Source organism: Bos indicus, chromosome 5 (genome assembly GCF_029378745.1).
Source record: "Bos indicus isolate NIAB-ARS_2022 breed Sahiwal x Tharparkar chromosome 5, NIAB-ARS_B.indTharparkar_mat_pri_1.0, whole genome shotgun sequence".
Classification (NCBI taxonomy): Eukaryota; Metazoa; Chordata; class Mammalia; order Artiodactyla; family Bovidae; genus Bos; species Bos indicus.
Genome location: NC_091764.1, coordinates 30,753,722 through 30,778,857, shown reverse-complemented (window position 1 = coordinate 30,778,857; position 25,136 = coordinate 30,753,722). Strand labels below are relative to the sequence as shown.

At 41.2% G+C, this 25,136-nt stretch overlaps 1 protein-coding gene across 1 annotated transcript; it reads right to left on the bottom strand.

Annotated features, from left to right (window-relative positions):
- Window positions 1-3,511: 3,511 nt before the first annotated feature.
- LOC109559142 (tubulin alpha-1B chain) lies at window positions 3,512-7,058 on the bottom strand. The gene is made up of 4 exons (XM_019960661.2): window positions 6,900-7,058; window positions 5,323-5,545; window positions 5,031-5,179; window positions 3,512-4,665 (listed from the first exon to the last, which is right to left on the bottom strand). Exons 1-4 carry the CDS (start codon window positions 6,900-6,902, stop codon window positions 3,685-3,687), a joined length of 1,356 nt encoding a protein of 451 aa, XP_019816220.1. The 5' UTR covers window positions 6,903-7,058; the 3' UTR covers window positions 3,512-3,684.
- Window positions 7,059-25,136: the final 18,078 nt, after the last annotated feature.

Sequence of the window (25,136 nt, the reverse complement as noted above, 5' to 3'; positions counted from 1 at the left end):
TCAACTCAATGAGGTTAAGAATGCCAAGTAGTGAAGGCACTTCACCTTTAACAGTCTTTTAAAGGTGGATAGGTATAAGGCTTCTTGGTGGTCCAGTGGTTACCTGCCAATGGGGGGGACATGGGGGTTCGATCCCTGGGCTGGGAAGATTTTGCACCGTGGGGCAGCTGCTTCTGTGTGCCTCAACTGAACCTTTGCTCTAGAGCCCACGTGCCCTGGAATTGGTGTTCCACAACAAGAGAAACAGCTGCGATGAGAAGCCCACATGCCACAACAAAGAGTAGCCCCCGCTTGCCACAACTAAGACCCAGCACAGCCAAAAATAAATAATTTTTAAAAATAAAATGATGTGTAAAAAATTTTTTCTTAAAAAGGTGAGTTGGTGTAAATTGAAGGTGTTGTGGTTAAGGTTAATAATCATGATTATCTGTATTATCATCCTCACCATCTCTAAGTAAACTCTTCTTGTGCTTTATTTATTTCTATTTCTTTTCTAAATAAATGGCTCAGTCTTCCTGGACAGTAGCTCTGGTGTCCTGCTGAGGAGGGCTGTCAAGTCCTGAGGAGGGCTGCTTCACCTGTTCCTCACTTCCCAAGTTCAGACACACAACTATAAACTTACAAGTTCTTTCAGATTTGAGTGCGCTGTTTGCCACACTCAACTCCCCACAGTCACCTGGAGAAAGATAGGCTGGAACTCGGTGCTGCAAAAAGGAAATAGGCTCAAAAAGATGCAGAGCCCCCGACTAGTAACAGAACAAGAAGTATCTCAGTCAGTTTCCAAGCCCTCTCTACCCTGAGGTACAATTTCTCAAGAGGTGCTAAGAGAGACTTGGCCTGAAAAGAAAGTGAATGCATTTTACAAAACCTGAATTTACTGTTTATATGAAAGAGAACCAATAAAGAATCTGGCCTAAGAGGGAAATAAATAATTATTATTTATTTTTACTTCCATTAAAGCACTGTGTGGGCCATAAACATTACTGTGATTGCTGCTGGGACAGAGATGTAGATAATAAGACCCACAGCGCGCCCCCAACCTCCACCCCCCACCGACCCCCCCACCCCACCCCCCACACACAAAGGAATGCTTGATGGCATTTCCTGGTTGGCTCAGCATTTCATTATAGCCATTTCCCACCTCCCACTCCAATGTCCCACACTTAGTATCTCACAGTACCAAAAGCTTTGACTACTAGTACCTACTAGTTATCTTGATTTATGTGATGATTGGGAACAGACAGGACAGAAGGAAATACTGAATTTGAGCAGCAACCAAATAACTAGGGTATAAGGGAGATTGGATAGTTTAGGAGGAATGTAAATAGAAGGTGGCTTATAAGGGCAACAAAGTGTGTTAATTGCTCAGTTGTGTTCAACTCTGCGACCCCATGAGCCTGCTAGGCTCCTTTGTCCATGGGGATTCTCCAGGCAACAATACTGGAGTGGGTTGCCATGCCCTTCTTCAGGGAATCTTTCTAACCCAGGGATCAAACCCAGGTCTCCTGCATTGCAGAAGGATTCTTTACCATCTGAGCCACCAAAGGATTGCTTAAAAGGCAACCAAAGACACTGAAATTCGAGTTGGAACTATAGAAAATGGAAAACTCCTTCTCTCTAAACTACAGGTTTCCTCCCTTTTAAAAGATGAAATATTCCAAGTATCCTTCTGGGTTTTGTATATAACTCCCAACAACCCACATCTCCTACTATTGTGTAGTTTCCTCCCACACGGAATAGGACTGACACGTGTAACCAATAGGATATTGTAGAAATGAGAATGTTTCAAGATATTGCAGTTTTCGACTTGCCTTGTCCTGGATCACCCTGGACAACACCCTTGTCCAGGATGTTGTGAGGACAATGAAGCAGTCCTATGGAGAAGCCCCTGTGGTGAAGAACAAAGGCTACCTGCTAACAACCAGCACTAACTTGCCAGGCATGTGAGTGAACCCCCTTGGAAGTGAATCCTCCAGCTAAAATCAAGCATTCTGGGGAGGGAGGTGGAAAGGAGGGTCAGGATGGGGAACACATGTACACCCATGGCTGATTCATGTGAATGTATGGCAAAAACCACCACAATATTGTAATTAGCCTCCAATTAAAATTAAAAAAAATCTTAAAAAGAGAAAAAAAATAAAATCAAGCATTCAGATACTGCATCCTCAGTCAACATCTTTACTGAAATCTCGAGAAATCCTGAGTCAGAACCATACAGCTAAGGTGCTCCTGAATTCCTGACCCTCAGAAACTGCATGAGGTCATACATTTTTAAAAAATATACATATATTAAGCCACATATACATATAAGTTTTTTATATACATATTATTTTTATGACAATAGATAATGGCATTACAAATACCTATGTACCCACCACCCAAACTGTCATAACTCTTTATTACATATCTTTTCTTAAAAATACAAACATCCACCCCCCACAAAACAAAATATCCTGTGCCTGCTTTGTGCCTCAGGACTCAAAAAACAACATGGCACACCATAGTGTGTGCTTTTCCCTCCAAAACCTCCTCTGTATTGGTTTGGTTTCCCAGGATCCAGCCCAGCTACCTCTCTCTCTCTCGTCTGGCAAGCGAGAGACCTTTCAAAGGTTCTTCAGTCAGCTCTAAAAATGGCCTCCCTGAAAGTTCAACACTAATGCAAAGCCCTATCTTCATTTGGGCACTGATTTATTAGGGTTCCCATCAGTGCTATAAAGGCCGATATCTGCCTTCTCCTGGGACCTGTGGTTTCTGGCTACATTGGGTTGCTGTACTTGGCCTGTAGTGCCTCCCAAAAGAGCTCTCTAAAATGTCTGTGGATTTTATCAGGAGTTGAGAACTATGAATATTCTCTAAGTTTATAGGATTTATTGACTAGGGAAAGAACTGGCAAAATTTTACTCACCTCTATTCTCAACTTTTCAGACCTTTATAATCCATGTGCTTCCTGAACTTTTAATTATATTTTCTCTAGGCAGAGGACTTAACCTCTCTTCTATAGTGGGCTTTAGATGTAGCCACACTGTATACTGGAAAGAATGTAAACTATGCCCAGTGCTACAAATTGTAACTTTGTCTTAACCTTTGCAAGCGTTGCCATTTCATCCCTCTTAAGCAGCTGCTCTTCCACAGGTGTAGGGCTTAAACAATTTCATATTGTTTTGTTGGTCAGCAGGAATTCTGATCCTACAACTTTCCTCCTTCCATCATTACAGGGTAGGAGTTTTTATCTTTTGGCTCAAATATTCCCCCAACCAAATGTTTACCTGTTCCAAAACTGGAGTACCAAAATCACTCTCATCTGAAATTTGCATCATTCCAAGGCCTCTGAGCTGGATTTCAACAAAATACTGGTTGAAGTGATGTTAACAGACCAGTTTCAGAGTACACCTTCCCACCAGAGATATCTGGAGCGAATTCCTTGATATTACTTCCAGTGGCAGGCTTTCAGGTATAGGAGTGAAAAGTACTTCTTGGAGAAACCAATTTAGAATAAGCACAGAACTCTATATTTTCTTTCTTAAAATCTTTACTTTTGAGACAGGACATAAGTGTTACAGACACACATGGAAAAGCAATACATGATCATAGTTGAAAGCGAAGACAATCTAGTCAAAGTTTTTACGCCTGTCAGCTAATGCTGAAGTTGAGTATGACATGCTGCAAGGCTGAAAGGAATGGTAATTAATATTCCTCTCCTTCTTCCTCTCCCTCTCCTTCCACAGAATCCACACCAACCTCCTCATAATCCTTCTCAAGGGCAGCCATGTCCTCACGGGCCTCAGAAAACTCTCCTTCCTCCATGCCCTCACCCACGTACCAGTGAACAAAGGCACGCTTGGCATACATCAGGTCAAATTTGTGGTCCAGGCGAGCCCAGGCCTCAGCGATGGCTGTGGTGTTGCTCAGCATGCACACAGCTCGCTGTACTTTGGCCAGGTCGCCACCAGGTACCACAGTGGGAGGCTGGTAGTTAATGCCAACCTTGAAGCCAGTGGGGCACCAGTCCACAAACTGGATGCTGCGCTTGGTCTTGATGGTGGCAATGGCAGCATTGACATCTTTGGGAACCACGTCACCACGGTACAACAGGCAGCAGGCCATGTATTTCCCATGGCGAGGGTCACATTTCACCATCTGGTTGGCTGGCTCAAAGCAAGCATTGGTGATCTCTGCTACAGAAAGCTGTTCATGGTAGGCTTTCTCAGCAGAGATGACAGGGGCGTATGTGGCCAGAGGGAAGTGGATGCGGGGATAGGGCACCAGGTTGGTCTGGAACTCTGTCAGATCCACATTCAGGGCTCCATCAAACCTCAGGGAAGCAGTGATGGAGGACACTATCTGGCTAATAAGGCGGTTAAGATTTGTGTAGGTTGGGCGCTCAATGTCGAGGTTTCTACGACAGATGTCATAGATGGCCTCATTGTCTACCATGAAGGCACAATCAGAGTGCTCCAGGGTGGTGTGGGTGGTGAGGATAGAGTTGTAGGGCTCAACGACAGCTGTGGAAACCTGGGGGGCTGGGTAAATGGAGAACTCCAGCTTGGACTTCTTGCCATAATCGACAGAGAGGCGTTCCATCAGCAGGGAGGTGAACCCAGAACCAGTTCCCCCACCAAAGCTGTGGAAAACCAAGAAGCCTTGAAGACCTGTGCATTGGTCAGCCTGTTAAAAGAGGAATAGAAAAAACATAGTTATTGTTCTTTCTGATGTCATCATAGTAAAGACTTCTACTTTTCATATTAATCCCAAAAAGATTGTATTTTGACATGAAACGCTTAAAAAAAAAAAAAGTAGATCTTCCCTAAATTACTCAGCATTTTATTAAAATTATCTTCATAAATATTTATCAAGTGACATCAAATAGTCCATATTTTAGTTGAACTTTTAAAAAACTATAAAGGAATAATTAACCTCACTCTTAATTGCATTTCAGTTGTTTTTGAAAAAAAAAAAAAAAAAAGAAAAAGCATATTTCAAAAATCTCTCTTTGGTTCATTAATTTACTTTATTCTTGAGAATACACATACCAGTTTCCGAATTCGGTCCAAGACGAGGTCAATGATCTCCTTGCCAATGGTGTAGTGACCCCGGGCATAGTTATTGGCGGCATCTTCTTTGCCTGTGATGAGCTGCTCAGGGTGGAAGAGCTGGCGGTAGGTGCCAGTGCGAACCTCATCTGGAAAAGGAAAATGAAGCAGCCACCCATCATTAACAACCCACACAAGTCTGCTCCACCCCAGGCTATCAGTGGAGCCCACAGGACACACCTCCTGTCCCAGACCCCCAGGATTCTCACTGAAGCTACTGAGGTCAACTCACCAATGACTGTGGGTTCCAGGTCTACAAACACTGCCCTGGGCACATGCTTGCCAGCCCCTGTCTCACTGAAGAAGGTGTTGAAGGAGTCGTCTCCTCCCCCAATAGTCTTGTCACTTGGCATCTGGCCATCGGGCTGAATGCCGTGTTCCAGGCAGTAGAGCTCCCAGCAGGCATTGCCGATCTGGACACCAGCCTGGCCAACGTGGATGGAGATGCACTCACGCTGTGAGAGAGGGAAAAAAACCGCATTAAAACACACACACAAAACCCACAAGACATTTAACAAAAATGCTAAATGTTTATGGAAACCTAATCTTAAATTTCCTTCTAAAATGGAGTGCTTTTTAAAAAAAATCTAGGGTAGAAGGGCTATAATTCTGATGTACATTGCTTTTAATTAATTTCCTTTCCCCGTCTAAATCGGGAAGGCCTCCTTCTAGACCAAGAACAGAGCTTAGTCATTGCTTCCTCCTTTGAGGATCAAGATAAAGAGGAGGTCATCCATTTAGCGCCCAGAGCCCAGAATGCCATTCTAGAGTAGGTGGCCAGATTTCCGGGCAGCTCCCAGCACAGGAAGCACGTGGCCAGAGCAGTGCAGAGGAAATGCCTGGCCACAGGGACGAGGGGGTGGGGCTCTGCGGCAAAGGATGAATGAGCAATTCAGGGCGCGCGCGCCCGCGCCCCTCTGCGGTTCGCGGAATCGCGCAGCTGCAGAAACTCTTAAAAGCCACGTCTGCAGAGGCGCAGCCATGGCCGACCATCTTCGCTTCGTGCAGGCGTGAAGCTCAGTTCAGCATCTCCACACCTGTCACGACGCAGCAGGGGATTATTGGAGACCCAGATCCGATTTCTATTCCCTCAAAACCCCCACCGCCACCACCTGCTCCCACACGCATTCCTAAAACAGCGGAGGGAAGGGAGAGACAGATGGCCTTTACAGGCTGCTGAGAGCTAGTTGTCTTAAGATATTGGTGCAGTGCAGCACATCGATAAGGGGTCCTCCACATTCACCTTACTCCTTATTTTTTAAAGGAGAACTCAGGGTAACAGGAAACAGGCCCTCCAGTCATAGACCTGCAGCGCCCCAGCGCGCACGCGCGTACCGCAGTGGCGGGCTCCCGGCCACTCCCAGGCGGGAAGGTAACGGTCGCGCGTGCGCAGTTCCTTCCCGCCTCCGGTTTTCATGCTGAGGAGGAAGTGAGGGCGGGGAGAGCCCGCGCGCGCGCTCGCTAAAGGCTGGGGAGAATGTAAGAGGGGGATGGGAATGCGCGGGAAAAGACTGCAGGGTCTTGGGGGCGCCAAGCCCAGAAGCTAGGGCTAAATGAGAGCGCTAACCATGGTGAAGGAGAACCAGTGCCCCGCCATCCCGTTCTACACTCTCAGAAGAAAAGGCGGTGGCCCCCTTCCTCCTGGGCCCCAGCCTTTCTCCACAAATCGAGGTCTATCTACTCTCACCCTCGGCTCCCGCCTCGCTCTTCGCCCTCCAAATGGACAGCGGTGGGGCCAGCCCTGTCCAGCTAGAAGCCCTTAGCGATCCCCTGGCTCGTTTTCCCTAGTGAAGTCGACGGTCTACTCACCATGGTGGCTACGGGTCAGCAGGCGCAGGCAACAGGAGTAGACACGGGTCCCGGTTACTGTCCCCGACAAGCTAAGAGTCGAGGTAAGTAACGCACTGGAGCGGGGGCGGTGCGGGAGCTACTTAAGTAGCGGTCCGGGGCGGGGCGGGCGGGCAAAGGCGGTGCCGTGGCCGCAGGCCCCTCCTCCGCCCGAGCGCACCCACTGGGCGCCCGGCTCAGCAGCCGCAGAGGCGGGTTCCTGGCCCCGAGCGGCCTCCCCGCGCCCGCCGTGCGGGGCGGGGTCCGCCGCGCCTGCGGATCGCGAGCTCCGGTGCTGCAGTCTTTGGCGCATGGCTGCAGGAGCCTGGGCGGGGGTGACGATGGGGGTGGGGCGCAGGTTTGGAAGAAACCAACACGGGAATGAGGGCTCGATTGCCGTTATTTTGGGCGAATCTTAAGATTTAAGAAGTCTACACAGTTTTAAAGATGAAGAAATGCAGAAATGAAATGCAGAAACTTCTGGTCCAGATAGCTCAGCTGGTTATTTCCACGTTGTCATCATTTGTCAATGAGTTTTGTTTTTCTCTTCCTAGTTTCTTTAAAATGGCAGTACAGAATGCATTTATCTGATAAAGTGGAGGAGCAAGGTTTAGAAAAAATAGAATAGTTTTACTTGGTTTACTTGTTCTTTAAACTAAAGGCCCCAAATAGTATTTCAGTCATTTAAAGAGTAAGCACCTAAGCACTGAACAACTGAGCTGTTAAAAGGGTAGGGTAGGCCCCATTTTCAGACGGAAACCAATCAACTTTATGAAACAGCTCTAGGGCCTTTTAGAACGAGAGATTTAAAGACACATCTCAAAGTTGGTAGCCGAATTGAAGAAGTAAGGACAGAAGCTTGGGGAGAGAGGAAATTGTTTGACTACCAAAGATGTTAAGAGGTAGAGATTCCTTGGACTACAGTTTTGTTTTGTTGTTGTTGTTTTTTGCGGGGGGCGGGGCGGGTTGCTGCGGTGGGTCATCCTTGCTGTATGCGGGTTTTCTCTAGTTGCGGCAATGGGAGGCTACTCTCTAGTTGCGGGCCACAGGCTTCTCATTGCTGTGGCTTCTCTTGGGGACTGCGGGCTCTAAGGCGTGAGGGCTTTAGTAGTTGTGGCTTTCGGGCTCTGGGGAGTTGGGGGACTCAGTAATTACTGGCAATTGGGCTCAGCGACTCTGAGGAATGTGCGATCTTCCCAGACCAGGGATCAAACTCATGTCCCCTGCATTGGCGGGCAGTTCTTAACCACTGAATCACCAGGGAAACCCTAGAGTTTTATAAAACCTTTTTTTTTTAATTGACGTACAATGTAATTGACATACAAAGTTACATTACTTTCGAGTGTACATTGTTGCATTACTTTCAAGTGTACAACATTGTGATTTTACATTTATATACATTGTCACTCTTAAAACAACCAGTTATTTAAGCAGCAAGATGGGTTTATTTAGGAACAGAAGAGAATCACAATTTGGGACAGGCAAGTTATGGGGAGTCAGCCAAATCCAGAGAACAAAGGAGAGTGCTTTTATTTGATTTTAAGAGGAAACTGTAGGGGGACTGTTTGAAGAAAACTTCATGGAGAAGAATGAGAGTTCAAGATTGCTGCCATTTCTCACTGGCTGTAAGTGGTGGTTATAGTTGTTGGGACAGGGAGGGATCTGTCTTCCTTTTTATAAAAGCAGGAGATGAAATACCTGTGTTAAAATGTCCTCTCTCATACCTTAAGAAAAGTAAGATTCTTATCTTCCTTCTCCCTGCTGGTTATGCAGACTGCAACTGGTGCTACATGTACTGAGAGTCCCTCCTCCTTCAGGGCTTCCTGACTCCATTTAAAATGAAGTTTCCCTTATTTATGTTCACATTTACCCCTTTTGATCAAGATCTTTCCTCAAAAGCATTGCTGATCAATGCAGATGTAATGTAAAGAAGGCTTAGTATTATTTATTTGAAAGTGCTTTCCATGTAATTTAACATATCAAATAAACCTAATTACTCTAATATCTTTCTTTTTATAAGGAGAGAGAACAGGTCTTTTGAGATGCTCCAGGGCTCCTCTGGGAAAATGCCAGTTAGTCTAAGGACAAAAAGTCTTAATTTAGAATTTGATTTTAGTAATGTTTGTCAAAAATATTAGAAGGTTCAGACACTTAACTAAATAGGATCACAGATAATTATGAAATAATCTTTAAATATTCATTTTACCCAAGTGGTAAAAAGATTTCAAAAGCAATTGTAGAAGGTTACATAGCTGCAAGAAGCTTTAGCTCTTTTACAAATTGATTTTGGCAAGGGATCTTCTACAGCAATCTGTATTTTTAAGAATGTCTTTTTTCCCTCATAAATCCAGTTTTATTAGTTCAAATATTGTCTTCTCAAAAACTTACAAAGCTTATCTAGAGAAGAAATGATGCAAGGCAATAGTTACAGAGTAACTTCAGGTTTATTCTTGGAGGAGAGCATATTTACCTATATTTGTTTGTGAAGTTGCTTCTTGTGTCTGACTGTTTGTGACCATATGGACTTTAGCTCACCAAGCTCCTCTGTCCAGGGTATTCTCCAAGCAAGAATACTGGAGTGGGTTGCCATACCCTTCTTCCTGACCCAGGGATCTTCCTGACCCAGGGATGGAACCCTTGTCTCTTAGATCTGCATTGACAGTTGGGTTCTTTACCACTAGAGCCACCTGGGAAGCCCCATAGGTAAATATGCATTACATTAAATGATTATAAACTCCTACATAATATAGTTAAAATAAGTCATATGCTTTTTGGAAATTACAGTGTAGTTTCATTCTGAAATAGCTCTGCTATACTGGGAATGATAGAACAGGGAGGGGAAACAGGATCCCCATGTTATTGCTGGAAAGGGTTGTTCTAATATGAGTAGGCAGAATAAAAGTTTGAAAGGTGGGACAACAATTTCTAAACTGATGGCAGATTTACAAATATCTGGGAAGCTACCAGCAGAATTCATCAGCCTTGCAAGTAGTTGTAAGAAATGGAGGATGTTCTTTTAAAGAAGGACTGCTGCTTGGCTGTAAGTCTGAAAAGACAAGGCAACAAAGTATGAGCCTACCAGAGAGTGACTACAGCCTTGAGCTGTCATCTGCGTATGTATAAGGCAGCAAGAGGGGTGGTTCTTGTTTGGCCTTTTCAGCTGGCTACATAGACCCTTTTTGTTGCTTAATTTACTGTGGCATAAGAACAGCAACATTCAAATGAGTTGGATGATTTCACAGTAAGAAATGAAGTGTATTTATGGCCCAGGACATACTTACATATATAAAGCCATGTAAGTAACTGAAATGAAAGTTTAATAAGCTGACATGTATTTCCTATGTTTAGTATATGCCATGCATGTATTCTGGTTTACATTTTATGAAATTATTCTCTTTTATTTATAGATAATAAATGTAACTATCTATAAATTATAGATAAATTGAAGACACATAGTGTCCATTTGTCTATACAGATAAATATATTATATATATATTTTATATTTAAATACATGCTAATCTTAATTAACCAATGTTCCATAATCGCCGTTTGAAGAAATAAGGAAATTACAGTAAATCCTCCCACAGTGGTAGGAGAAAACTTTGATGGGCATTCCACTGTTTCTTAGCTTCCAAAGGGGTGCTTGTTGCTTTGCCTTCATTTTCTCAGTATCATTCCACATAGTTTGTGCAGTTAATTTATGCTTATTACTCTAAATGTTTGACACTTTCTCTTTGATTAATTTTGTATTCTCAGTTCTTTTTCTGACCTTTTAAACTGTTTGTAATCTTTGCTTCCCACTGAAAACTAGAAAGCAAATTGTTAACTGTTTATCATATATGAGTATCCTGCAGTAGATTAGCAAACTTACAAACACATTTATAATTTTTATTTATTTATTTGTGGCTGTGCTAGGTCTTCTTTGCTGTGTGCAGGCTTTCTTTCCAGTTGCAGTGCAAGAGCTTCTTATTGTGTTAGCTTCTCTTGTTGTGGAGCACAGGCTGTAGGGTTCGTGGGCTTCAGTAGTTGTGGCTTGCAGGCTCTAAAGTGCAAGCTCAGTGGTTAGTTGCCTTGTGGCAGGTGTCCTGAACTGGGGATCACACCCTCATCGCCTGCATTGGCAGGCAGATTCTTAACCACTTGACACCAGGGATGCCCATATATACATTTATAAATGCTTCCTCATAATAAAATTTTTCAGTATGGCATAAAACATTTGTTACTGGACCTAAATATTTTTTGTCTCTATAAAAATTAAATAACCCCAAGTAGCTACATTTATGTTTGCCATTTAATGTTTATTTTAGTTGGAAATGATTAGATGATTTAGATATTCAATGGAAATCCATTATTTTGTTTAGCTCAGTATAAACTTTTATTTTCATGTAAAATAAGTTGTTTTTAACAGTGATGCTTGGATTAGATGTTAAACAGCTAAACATCATCTTAGGTTTTTGTTTTGTCTTTTGCTGTTGACAAATTCTGTAACAGAAATAGCATGAGGAAGAGGAGAAGGGGACAACAGAGGATGAGATGGGTGGATGGCATCACCAACTCGATGGACATGAGTTTAACAAGCTCTGGAAGTTGGTGATGGACAGGGAAGCCTGGCGTGCTGCAGTCCATGGGGTCGCAGAGTCGAACATGACTGATCGACTGAACTGAACAAAAATGGTAAACATAGACTGTAAAAATTCATAGTTCATATTGAATGATTTTCTTATTCAGATTTGTTGAAAGCTTTATCAAGTCAGAATAAGAAAAAATATATATATGTAAATTTTTTTTGCCACTCCATGAGGCATTTGGGGTCCTAGTTCCCCAACCAGGGATTAAACCTGTGCCCCCTGCAGTGGAAGCACAGAGTCCCAACCACTGGACCACCAGGGAAGTCCCTCTAATAATTATTCTTGTAGTCATAAACCTTTAAAATGGTTTTCAAGTCAAAATCCAAATTTGTGCACGTGTCCCAAACAGGGTCATAGGAGATAGGAATATATTTGAATATTGTCTCACTTTTCTTAAAAGAAGATGGAAAATAATTAGCTTGACTGGAAAGATGAGTGTTAGCGAACCACACTGCTGAACTCCATTTTGCTGTCTGCTCTGGATGAAAGCCATTTGAAAGCAGACACCTCCCTCCTCCGAGCTCTGCAGAACCTTAGAGCGTTCATTGCAGAAAATTTCTCCTGCAGGCCCATATGTTTCCCCAGATACCTTTCTAAAATCATTAGCTTTGCTAACCTTTTAATCTGTGAATTCCCCTGCTGTGAATGAGGAAGTATTTGAGGTTTTTTTTTTTTAAGATCCCTGATAATACCTTAGATTTCAGAGAGAGTAGCAGAGCCATAAGAGACCTTTAAATATAATCTAGTCTGGTATCTTTATGCCAGAAAAATGTTGAATAATGCTAAGGTGGTTTATATTGCTACCTTTTAGTATCTAAGAGGAAAGGCTGACTTTTTTTCTTCTTTTTCGCTCATACCAAATTTCAATTCAGTTCCGTCGCACAGTCGTGTCCACCTCTTTGCGACCTCATGGATTATAGCATGCCAGGCTTCCCTGTCCATCATCAACTCCTGGAGCTTGTTCAAACTCATGTCCATTGAGTTGGTGATGCCATCCAACCATCTCAACCTCTGTCGTCCCCTTCTCTTCCTGTCTTCGATCTTTCCCAGCATCAGTGTCTTTTCCAATGAGTCAGCTCTTCACATCAGGTGGCCAAAATATCGGAACTTCAGCTTCACCATCAGTCCTTCCAATGAATATTCAGGACTGATTTCCTTTAGGATGGACTGGTTGGATCTCCTTGCAGTCCAAGAGACTCTCAAAAGTCTTCTCCAACACCACAGTTCAAAAGCATCAATTCTTCAGCACTGGAGCCTCGTGGGCTGCCGTCTATGGGGTCGCACAGAGTTGGACATGACTGAAGCGACTTAGCAATAGCAGCAGCAGCTTGCTTTATGGTCCAACTCTCACATCCATACATGTCTACTGGAAAAACCATAGCTTTGACTAAACGGACCTTTGTTGACAGAGTAATGTCTCTGCTTTTTAACATGCTGTCTAGGTTGGTCATAGCTTTTTTTCCAAGGAGCAAGCATCTTTTAATTTCATGGCTTCAGTCACCATCTGCAGTGATTTTGGAGCCCCCCAAAAATAAAGTCTGTCACTGTTTCCACTGTTTCCCCATCTATTTGCCATGAAGTGGTGGGACCGGATGCCATGATCTTAGTTTTCTGAATGCTGAGTTTTTGTTTTTTTTTTTCTGGCTGTGCTGGATCTTAGCTGCAGTGTGTGGGTTTCTCATTATGCTGGCTTCTCTTGTTATGAAGCATGGTAGGACCCAGGCCAGAGCTGGGCTCAGTAGTTGTGGCATATGGGCTTAGTTGCTCTGTGGGACATGGGATCTTCCTGGGTCAGGGATTGAACCTGTGTCTCCTGCATTGGCAGGCAGATTCTTATCTGCTTTACCACCAGGGAAGTCCCTGAATGTTGAGTTTTAAGCCAGCTTTTTCACTTTACTCTTTCATCAAGAGGCTCTTTAGTTCTTCTTCACTTTCTGCCATAAGGGTGGTGTCATCTGCATATCTGAGGCTATTGATATTTCTCCCAACAATCTTGATTCTAGCTTGTGCTTCATCCAGCCTGGCATTTCACATGATATACTCTGCATTGAAGTTAAATAAGCGAGGTGACAATATACAGCCTTGATGTACTCCTTTCCCAATTTGGAACCAGTCTGTTGTTCCGTGTCCAGTTCCATCTGTTGCTTCTTGACCTGCATACAGATTTCTCAGGAGGCAGGTAAGGTAGTCTGGTATTCCCATCTCCTGAAGAATTTTCCACAGTCTGTTGTGATCCACACAATCAAAGACTTTGGCGTACATAGCTCTATTTGTTTATATTATATATAGATATGTATACTTTGTCTATATTTAACAACTGAATAGTAGTTATCTATCACTTGAATATAAACAGTATCATCCACTGTCTTAACTTTTTAACTGATTTTGTAGGTCTTTTTGTCAGAGTGTTTCAGGACCTGTAACTATTTGGTCTGAGTCTGATATAGTGGGAAAACCCTGTGTTGCTATTTGAATCTCCTATCTTTGCTACTTAATATCCTGGCCATTTGCTACTTTCTAACAGTCGGTAATGGGTGTTTTTTTGTTTTTTTAAGTCAGTAACATTTTTGATAGTTCCATATTTGGTTTAGACACAAAACTTTACAAAGTATTTTGTTCATTTTACCAATCCTATAATGAAAGACAAAAATAATAAATAGAAACAAGTTTCTAAGCATCAACTATTTTCAAACACTTGACTTTTTATTCTTTGTGTTACAATGTTATAAATTTATATATGGCATTTTGTGTATTTTTTCCCCCCACAGATAGATGTATAGGGGAGAGAAAATTGACTTTGATTTCAGATAGTACTAATTTCAATTCTGACTATCAGTTAATAGTGGTATGACTTTACACTCATTATTATCTTTCTCAAGCTTCATTTATGAATGGAAATGAGTATTACCTTTGGAGTCATTTTTTGTTTGGAGTTGTTGTCTGTTTGTTTTGGAAATGTTTAAATCAGTGCAATGAAACTGAATTTTAGAGACACTGGATGTCATTAATTTGGATATCATTAGTTTATTATAAAAGGAAAGCATAGAAATTATTTACATGAAAGATTTCAAAACTTCCCTGGGATTGGCAGCTTCACGTGGTGCCATCTCAATAGTAATTTATTTCCGTTTACTTATTTTCCAAGAATGTCATCATCTCTAATAAGAAATAATTCTTACTGTCTAGAACCACTTTAATGCCTCCATATTCTAGAGGAAGAATTAACTCTTAACTTTATCTCCAACTTTCACAGGAGCTGGTTTTCTTTAGAGCCCCATCCAACAGCTACTACTATTGCTTGAAATACTTTTCCTTGAGGTTTTTCTGGAAGCATAATGCCTCCTTTGGTTACAGTTTCAGTTGTGCTTATTTCAACTAAAATTGGCCAAAGAGAGGAAGAAACTTTCTAAATCCCTGTGATGCCTTGAGCAGCCCCCATTGTGATTAGTACTCTGTGCTTCTGCTACGAGAAGAGACTCACAGTTGAAATCATCTTTTTAACATGCTGTCATGTTCAGTTCCACTAGCAAATTCTATCAGCTTTACCATCAAAATATGCACATTACTTTTTATCACATCGCCTGATTTTGTAGCATTTATAGCATATGAAATTACCTTGTTTGTATATTTATGTTTAAAATTTCTCCTTAATTAAAATGCAAGCTCCATGTCTGTTTTCGTGGAAATCAATTTTGATTGCTGTCTCTGAAACCACTTTTTTTCTCTTATTTGTTGCCAAGATAAACTCCCCTCTTTTTTTAAAGGGTATGCATGTGTTCAATCCCAGGGATTGAGGGAACCCTGTTTCGCTTTGCCAGATGCTTGCTTTCTCAGTCTCCTTCATAACTGGACCCAGTTCTGGCCAAAGCAACATAAAAGGAAGTCTGCTAGGGTATTTCTGGGAATGACTTTTCTCCCTGATCAAAAAAGATTGCAACTTGAGGAAAGCCCTCTTGTTTCACTCCTATCCCTTGCTTTCAGCTTTTGGAAATATTCTGTGAAGGTATGCCTGAAGCCAATTTAAGACCTTGAGGGTCTTAATGTAAACAGAATCAGAGATGCCAACTGGTACTCTAACACTGTGAAGCTGCTTAGCCAATCGTAAAGCCACTTTTCTTCAGATTTATTACTACATAATAGGTGCTTAATATGAAATTTGTTGTTGAAATGTTGAACTTGGTAATTAAACGAACACAAGGTGTGAAGAAAACTGAGAAATGAAGATTAGTTTTCCGGTTTTTGGTTTAAGTAACTGGTTGAATGGTGGTATTTTTCAATGAGATCAGAATCCTGAAGGAAGAAGTGGGTGGGAACTGAAGATGGGACAGAGGAGAAGCTAACAGTTCAGTGTTTGACACATTTTGAGGTTTAAGTATCTGTGGTACATGTACTTGGAGATATTCATCAGTCAGTCATATATGCAGGTACAAAGAGAGAAGAGAGAGATACAGATTTGAAAAGTTTTCAACATAAAGATGATAAATAAGCCATGAGGATGATTAAGACCAGTCAGGGGAATATATAGAGCTAGGAGAGTCATGGTCTTTTTTTTCTTTTTTTTTCTTTCCTTTAATATTTATTTACTTGACTGTACCAGGCCAAAGACTATTCTAACTACTGCACAATTGCACTCATCTCACATGCTAGCAAAATAATGCTCAAAATTCTCCAAGTCAGGCTTGAAAAGTATGTGAACCGAGAACTTCCAGATATTCAAGCTGGATTTAGAAAAGGCAGAGGAACCAGAGATCAAATTCCCAGCATCCATTAGATCATAGAAAAAGTAAGGGAATTCCAGAAAAACATCTACTTCTGCTTCATTGACTACACTAAAGCCTTTGACTGTGTGGATCACAACAAAGTGTGGAAATTCTTCAGGAGATGGGAATACCAGACCACCTTACCTGCCTCTTGAGAAATTTGTATGCAGGTCAAGAAGCAACAGTTAGAACCAAACATGGAACAACAGACTGGTTCTATATTGGGAAAGAGTATGTCAAGGCTGTATATTGTCACCTTGCTGATTTAACTTCTATGCAGAGTACATGTGAAATGCTAGGCTGGATGAAGCACAAGCTGGAATCAAGATTGCTGGGAGAAATATCAATAGCCTCAGATATGCAGATGACACCAACCTTATGGCAGAAAGTGAAGAAGAACTAAAGAGCCTCTTGATGAAAGTGAAAGAGGAGAGTGAAAAATCTGGCTTAAAACTCAACATTCAGAAAACAAAGATCATGGCATCTGATCCCATCACTTCATGGCAAATAGATGAGGAAACAATGGAAACAGTGACAGACTTTATTTTGGGGGGCTCTAAAATCACTGCAGATGGTGACTGCAGCCATGAAATTAAAAGACACTTGCTCCTTGGAAGACAAGCTATGACCAACCTGGATAGCAGATTAAAATGTAGAGACATTACTTTGCTGACAAATGTCCATCTAGTCAAAGCTATGGTTTTTCCAGTAGTCATGTATGGATGTGAGAGTTGGACTATAAAGAAAGATGAGTGCTGAAGAATTGACGCTTTTGAACTATGGTGTTGGAGAAGACTCTTGAGAGTCTCTTGGACTGCAAGGAGATCAAACCAGTCCATCCTAAAGGAAATCAGTCCTGAATATTCATTGGAAGGACTGATGGTGAAGCTGAAGTTCCGATATTTTGGCCACCTGATGTGAAGAACTGACTCATTGGAAAAGACCCTGATGCTGGGAAAGATTGAAGACAGGAAGAGAAGGGGCGACAGAGGTTGAGATGGTTGGATGGCATCACTGACTTGATGGACATGAGTTTGAACAAGCTCCAGGAGTTGATGATGGACAGGGAAGCCTGGCGTGCTGCAGTCTATGGGATCACAAAGAGTTGGACATGACTGAGTGACTGAACTGAGTTGGGTCTTAGTTGTGGCACATGAGATCTTTGACCACTGTTGTGGCATGCAGGATCTTTAGTAGTGGCTTTCAAACTTTTAGTTGTGATATGTGGGATCTAGTTCCCTGACCAGGGATTGAACCTGGGCCCCCTGCATTTGAAATATAAAGTCTTAGCCACTGGACCAGCAGGGAAGTCCTGAGAGTTGTGGTCTTAATAGAGAACCTAGCTTTAGTAGGGAATCTGAAGAATGATCATATTTGAAGTAGAGAAAAGGGTCTTCTAAAAGGAGTCTGGGAAGCAATGATGAGAGAGGGATAACTAGGGGAGTTTCACAATCCAAGGAGAGAGTTGCAAGACAGAGAAGTGGCAAAATGTCAAATGCTGCAGAGAAGTTAATTAAAGACTGGAAAGTGTACATTGTGTGCTTGTAGAAAACCATGTGGTTTCTGTTTTTATTTATTTATGGGATAAATATATATTGAGAGCATATGATGGCGGGTACTCCTTTTAAGTGTTAGGTAGTTATAACCTGGGCTTTCCAGGTGGTTCAGTGGGTAAAGAATCCACCTCCCAATGCAGGAGACATAAGAGACAAAGGTTAGATCCCTGGGTCAGGAAGATCCCCTGGAAAAGGAAATGGCAACCCAGTCCAGTGTTCTTGCCTGGAAAATCCCATGGACAGAGGAGCCTAGTGGGCTACAGTCCAGGGGTAGCCCAGGGGGTCACAAAGAGTCGGACATGCTAAGGTAACTGAGCACGAAGCACACAGATAAAACAATGTATAAAATGTCCTTTCTTCATGGAGTTTATATTCTAAGAAGGAGAAAGAAAATGAACATATAGCAAAGAGATGAAATATGTTAGGTACTAGTAGGTGCTGTGAAGAAAAGTAAGTCTGGAAAAGAGATTGAAGTTACAGAAGGGTGCTATTTTATTTTAGTTTTTTGAGGAGTGCTATTTTAGTTAGAGTGATTTGAGAAGGCCTCTCTGAGGACATAGTTATTTCAACAAAGACCTGGATGAAATAACAGAGTGGGCATTTCAAGCAAAGGGAACATCAGGTACATAAGCTCTGATGTTAAACGTGTACATCATTTTTAAGCATCGATAAAGTCAATGATATCAGAGCAGAGTAAATAAGGAGGAGAGTGTTATGAAATGAGGTCAGAGAAGTAGCCATGTAAATAGTCTAGATCATGTTAGGGTCTTTCATACTAGCTGAAGAAAGACTATGTTTTTATTCTAAAAATGATGGGAAGCCATTACATAGCTTTGAGCAAAGATATGACATATTCTGCCTTATCTTAAAAGGCTTATTCTGGTTGTTGTGAGAATAAACTATAGGGAGTTAATAGTGGAGTAAAGAATAGGAGCTGGAAAGGGATTGCAATAACTCAGATAAAAGATTGCTTGGACCAGTGGACCAGTCAGTGGGGGAGGTGGTAGAAAGTGGTGGGTTTCTGGATATATTTTCAAGGTGATGGTGACTGGATTTATTAATGTACTGGATGAGGGTGAGAAAGAAAGAGAGACACCAATCATGACTCCAAAGGTTTGGGCCTGAGCAACACTGGGGAATACTGAAGAAGGAATAGGTATAGGGAAATGGAAGGAATCAAAAGATCAGTTTTGGATGTTAAGTTTGAGATGCAGTATAGACAATGATTAGGCAAAAGGCTAAATTGCAGAGAAGTCACATTGGAGATAAGTTTAGGAATCATCAGAATAGAAACTGGATGAGGTCACCGAGGAAGAAAGTATAGATTAAAAGAGGTCCCAGGACTAAATCCTGGAGCACTCCAGCTTTTAAAGATTAGAAAGAGGATCCAGTAGTTGAAAGTGATAAGGACCAGATAGTGGTGTAGAAAGAAAATCATGAAGAATGTGGTGTTCTGGAAATCAAATGAACTAAGTGTTTCAAGCAGGAAAGTGATAACCATGTCAATTTTTTTTCTGGGAATCTGGGTTAGATGAAGTCTCAGAACCAGCTAGAAGATGTGGCATTGTGGAGGTCACTGGTGACTTGGGCAAGAGTGGCTTCAGTGGAAGGAATGGTAGGGATGAATGTAGGACTAATTGGGATGGGTTCAAGAGAGAATGCAAGGCGAGGAAGTGGAGAAAATGGAATAAAAAAAATTTTTTTTTTTTTTTTTGAGGAATTTTGCTTTAAGAAAGCAAAGGGTTATATAGCTGGGATAGCTGGATAGGGATATTCAATAAGGAGAGATTTAAAAAATATTTTAGCATGTTTGTTTGCTAACGAGAATAAACAAAAGAGAGGGAAAACTGATGGTGTGGAGAAAAGGGGATAGTTTAAGGAGCCAAGTTTTAAGTAGTGAAATGGGTGCATGACTGAAGGGGCTAGCCCTGGAGAGAAAGGACTTTGATAGTTCATCCACTGACTTGGGGGGAAACCAGAGTATATGAATTTGGATTCAGGTTGGCAGTTAGATTTGGTGGTGGGAATAAGTGGAATTTTTCCTCTAATTGCTTCTTTTCTCTCCCCTACCCAGTGAAATAAGAGAAGAGGTAATTTGTCCTTATTCTCCCCTCATTTCTTTATAAGAACAGAACCCTGATTTTGTTGAGAGCAGGGTGCTGAGCTTCTGTTCCAACTATTTCATGGACATCCATGTGACTAAATTCTGGTAAGTTATTAGTGGAAGTGGTTTGATGAGGTTTCTGAGAAACAGGATTAACTGAGCTGTTATATGTCTTTGCCCTTTGTCTTTGTCTTACCTAGAATGTGAACATGATGACTGGAGTTCTAGCGACCATCTATGATAAAATAATCTTAAGCCATTGCTAAGGACAGAGGAAGTTAGACTCTAGGTCCCAGATTACATTGTGGAGCTGCCCCACAAACCCTGGATTGCCTACCTCGGGACTTCTCATTATGGTAGAAAATAAAACAATTTATTTACACTTTACTAATTTTTTTCCTCCCTCCCCCTTTTTTGGGTGTGTGTGTGTCTGTTATTTGCAGCTGCTTGTAATTCATAACTGATGTGGTGGTAGGACCATGTGGAATTTTCCTTCTTATTTTCCTTTTCTTTTTTAAAAAATAAAATAAGAGGAGAGAGGTCATTGGCTGTCTGAGGATTGGAGAGGGAGTGTTGGAAGTTTGAGGGGAGAAAATGTATAAATTAGTCATCTGTGAGAGTGGAAGAGTAAATTAACTAGGGAAATAGAGTAGAATTTTCAGGTATTGTTGAAGGTATAGTAGGGTTTTTAGGCATTTGTAGTTGTAAGTATAAAGTGAAATCAGTCATCCTGCTTATATTTTTCTCTAGTCAGATTCAGCTGCTTAGGTAGAGAGTTGGATTTATCTAGGAACAGTGCTTTGCTAAAACTACTAGGTCACCACTGTGAAACAGAAGACAAGGTAGAGTTGAGTCACTGGAAAGGTAGCTGAATATCTTAATGGATTTTTAAGAACATGTAATGAAAACATAGACTTGAAAACAAAACTTTAAACACATTTTTAATAGATAAAAATTTCCATGATTCAAAAATTGAAGAAATGAAAAGATATATTGAGAAGTTTTGATCCTACCTTGTGATGGTTAATTTTACATGTCAACTTGACTGGGCCACAGGATGCTAAGATAACTGGTTAAACATTATTTCTGGATGTGTCTGTGCGGGTGTTTCTGGAAGAGATAAACATTTGAATTAGTGAACTGAGTAAAAGCAGATCGCTCTCCGTAATATGGGTGGGCACCATCAAATCTGTTGAGGGCCTAAATAGAACCAAAAGGCAGAGAATGGTTGAATTCACTCTCTGCCTGACTTCTGACAGAGCTGGGATCTCCTCTTGAGCTCTGTGCTCCTGGTTCTCAGGTTTCGGATCTGAATAGGAATCTGTATCTTTGGCTCTCCAACCTTTGAACTACATCCCTGGCTTTTCTGGGTCTTCAGTTTGTAGATGGACAGTAGAGTGAGACTTCTCAGTTTCTGTAACTAATACCTTATAAACTCTCTCTCTTTCTCTCCTCAACCTCATTCCCACCTCAACACCAGTTCTGTTTCTCTAGAGAATCCTCACTAAAATATATACTCATGTGCTCAATCATCTTATTCCTCCCCTCTGTCCACTATTGATAAGCATTTGTATTTGTTGTGAATTCTTTTGGTGTTTCTTTATGAAAGTGCATATTACCAAGTGATTGATCTGTTTATTCTTATTTCATTCTGTTCTTAGATACAAAAGGGTAGTAGCAAACTATTGTGCATGCTGTTCTATACTTTGCTTTATTTTAGAAAAATTTAGTTTATTTGGCTGCACCAGGTCTTAGTTGTGGCATGCAGGATCTTTAGAACTAGTGAGATCTAGTTCCTTGACCAAGGATCAAACCCAGGCCACCTGCATTGGGAGCTCAGGGTGTTAGCCACTGGACCACCAGGCAAGTCCCCTCTACCTTGTTTTTTTTTTCACTTGTCAGTATATGCTAGATATCTTTTCCTATCAACACCTGGTGAATAGTCTCATTATTTTTATTTTTCATCTACAGAGTACTCTGTTGTCATAGGTATATCATGATTTAGTAATATTTTGAAAGCAAGGCCTTTATTTGCAGGAACTAGGTTTTGTTAAGGCTTTGTGGATTTGAAGGAACTAGTGTAGCAGGACTTCATATTTAAAGTTCCTGCCAGGATCCACAAAAATGTGAAGAATGCATGATGATGAAAAAAACCATTATCTCTCCAAAAAGAAGAAAGAATTCAACCAACAAATAGGAAGTGGTGAATCTAAGGCAGAATGATTAATGTTTAGCTGCTTATAGATTACTGTGACAAGATCCAGCGTTCTTATATCTTTCTCCACTGGGCCTTGACCCTGGCCGTTAAGGTGAGGCTGGATTAGCTGGTTGAGGAGATGTTCTAAGCATATAAAATTTGTGTTTCACTTTCTAGGGTATAGCATGGAGAACTGCAAGTCTCTAAAGAAGTACAACGTAGTGCCTGAGCAGGGAAGTAGCCACAGCTGAGGAAAGTGCCTAGGCAGACTAAAAGCAACCTTACAAATTCCTTCCCCATACCCTACCATGATGGGCAAAGCAGCTGAGAGATCCCAAGTACCCAATGGGATGTGGAAGTTCTGAGATGGCTGGCAATCTGAAAGAGACTTCAAAGTTGAGTAAAAAGGACTTAGACTAGAGGCCAAGGCAGGAACCCGATATATCAGCACAGGAAGTCTAAAGACAGGTGTGCTGAATTACAATTCAGCAAAGGCCAGCAAGGACAGAAGATAGTACAGGAGTCAGATTCCCTTCCTCCAATTTAAGAATAATACCCAAGTCCCTCTAGGAACTTAAATCACTTTAGAAAATAAGAGAAAGAGACGATAAAGAGTTTAAGTCTTGATTTTGACCAAATATTCACTTGAATGAGACTCTTGTAAATAGGAAGTAACTGATTTATCTTAAAAGTAGTATTTAAGCTTTTTTCAGTTGCTGGGGGTTTGTGAGATGATGAATTTCAGTTATAGAGAAGGGAAATCCAGATGAACTAAAAAAAAAAAAATAGACTAATGGGCATTTGGCAGAGATGTGGGAACATTTTGAAAATTTTATATGGAAAATCAAAAAAGGAGGCAGGTATGAAATTCTGAAAAATAAAAATTTGTGTGAGGAAGGAAGCATGATTGTAATACACTATTTGCTTCAGCAATGAGTAATACTTAAATAATCATAGTAGCATAAATACCAGATTGTTTAAATTGAAACTTTGTCAGTGAGATAATAGCCAGGAAGCGAAATGTGACAAGTATAAAAGAACTAAGTTCTCAACCAATATGGTGAAAGATAAAAATGTCTAAAACTGATAAATCAAGACATTCCAGCATAGGCATATTATTTAGAAATAAGTAGGTTAATTCCAAAGGAAATAGTTAGCTGAATTGGGAGTAATTGCCTCTGGTGAAAAGGTCTAGGTTAGAGGAGGAATGAGGAAGGAAAACTGTTGTTTTAAAATAATAGTACTTGATTTGTGGTTTTCATAAATTTTTTAAATTGAAATATAACATATATATAACAACCTAAATACAGAAAATGGTGCAGCTCGTAAAAGTATAGCTTGAAAAATTAACCTAAAGTGAACAAACCTGTGTAAATTAGAGTTGAGATGAAGAATATTTCATTTTTAAACTATGTACATGTATTCTTTGATAAATCTTTAAAGTTAATAATAGTAAAGAGCTAAGATATCATAGTAAATATAATGGTAAATAATAAAGAGCTAAGATACCAGCAAAGTAATGCTCAAAATTCTCCAAAGTAGGCTTCAACAGTATGTGAACCGAGACCTTCAGATGTTCAAGCTGGATTTAGAAAAGGCAGAGGAACCAGAGATCAAATTCCCAGCATCCATTGGATCATAGAAAAAGTAAGGGAATTCCAGAAAAACATCTACTTCTGCTTCATTGACTACACTAAAGCCTTTGACTGTGTGGATCACAACAAAGTGTGGAAAATTCTTCAGGAGATGGGAATACCAGACCACCTTACCTGCCTCCTGAGAAACCTGTATGCAGGTCAAGAAGCAACAGTTAGAACCAGACATGGAACAATGCACTGGTTCCATATTGAGAAAGAAGTACATCAAGGCTGTATATTGTCACCTTGCTGATTTAACTTCTATGCAGAGTACATCATGTGAAATGCTGGGCTGGATGAAGCACAAGCTGGAATCAGGATTGCTGGGAGAAATATCAATAGCCTCAGATATGCAGATGATACCACTCTTATGGCAGAAAGCGAAGAAGAACTAAAGAGCCTTTTGATGAAAGTGAAAGAGGAGAATGAAGAAGCTAGCTTAAAACTCAACATTCAGAAAACAAAGATCATGGCATCTGATCCCATCACTTCATGGCAAATAGATGAGAAAACAGTGGAAACAGTGACAGACTTTATTTTCATGGTCTCCAAAATCACTGCAGATGGTGACTGCGCATGAAGTTAAAAGGCGTTTGTTTGCTCCTTGGAAGAAAAGCTATGACCAACCTAGACAGCATATTAAAAAGCAGAAACATTACTTTCCAACAAATATAAGGTCCATCTAGTCAAAGCTATGGTTTTTCCAGTAGTCATGTATGGATGTGAGAGTTGGACCATAAAGAAAGATGAGCGATGAAGAATTGATGGACTTTGGACTGTGATGTTGAAGAAGACTCTTGAGAGTCCCTTGGACTGCAAGGAGATCAAACCAATCCATCCTAAAGGAAATCAGTCCTGAATACTCATTGGAAGGACTGATGCTAAAGCTGAAGCTCCAATACTTTGGCCACCTGATGTGAAGAACTGACTCATTGGAAAAGACCTTGATGCAGGGAAAGACTGAATGCAGGAGGAGAAGGGGATGACAGAGGTTGAGATGGTTGGATGGCATCACTGACTCGATGGACATGAGTTTGAGCAAGCTCTAGGAGTTGGTGATGGACGGGGAAGCCTGGTGTGCTGCAATTCTCGGGGTCGCAAAGAGTCAGACGTGACTGAGGGACTGAACTGAACTGAGGATAAAGCTAGTAAGATCATCTTAATAGCTTATTTGATTAATGCAGGTACAACTTATAAACTAATGAAAATCAGTTAATGAACCTATTTGTGACTCTTTTTTAATTCTCTGCTGCTGCTGCTGCTGCTAAGTCGCTTCAGTCGTGTCCGACTCTGTGCGACCCCATAGATGGCAGCCCACCAGGCTCTGCCATCCCTGG

Coding starts and splice junctions, on each gene's coding strand:
- LOC109559142 (XM_019960661.2), bottom strand. Junction 5,180..5,322: donor CCTGGAACCCACAGTCATTG/GTGAGTTGACCT, acceptor TTCCTTTTCCAG/ATGAGGTTCGCACTGGCACC. Junction 4,666..5,030: donor TGGACCGAATTCGGAAACTG/GTATGTGTATTC, acceptor CTCTTTTAACAG/GCTGACCAATGCACAGGTCT.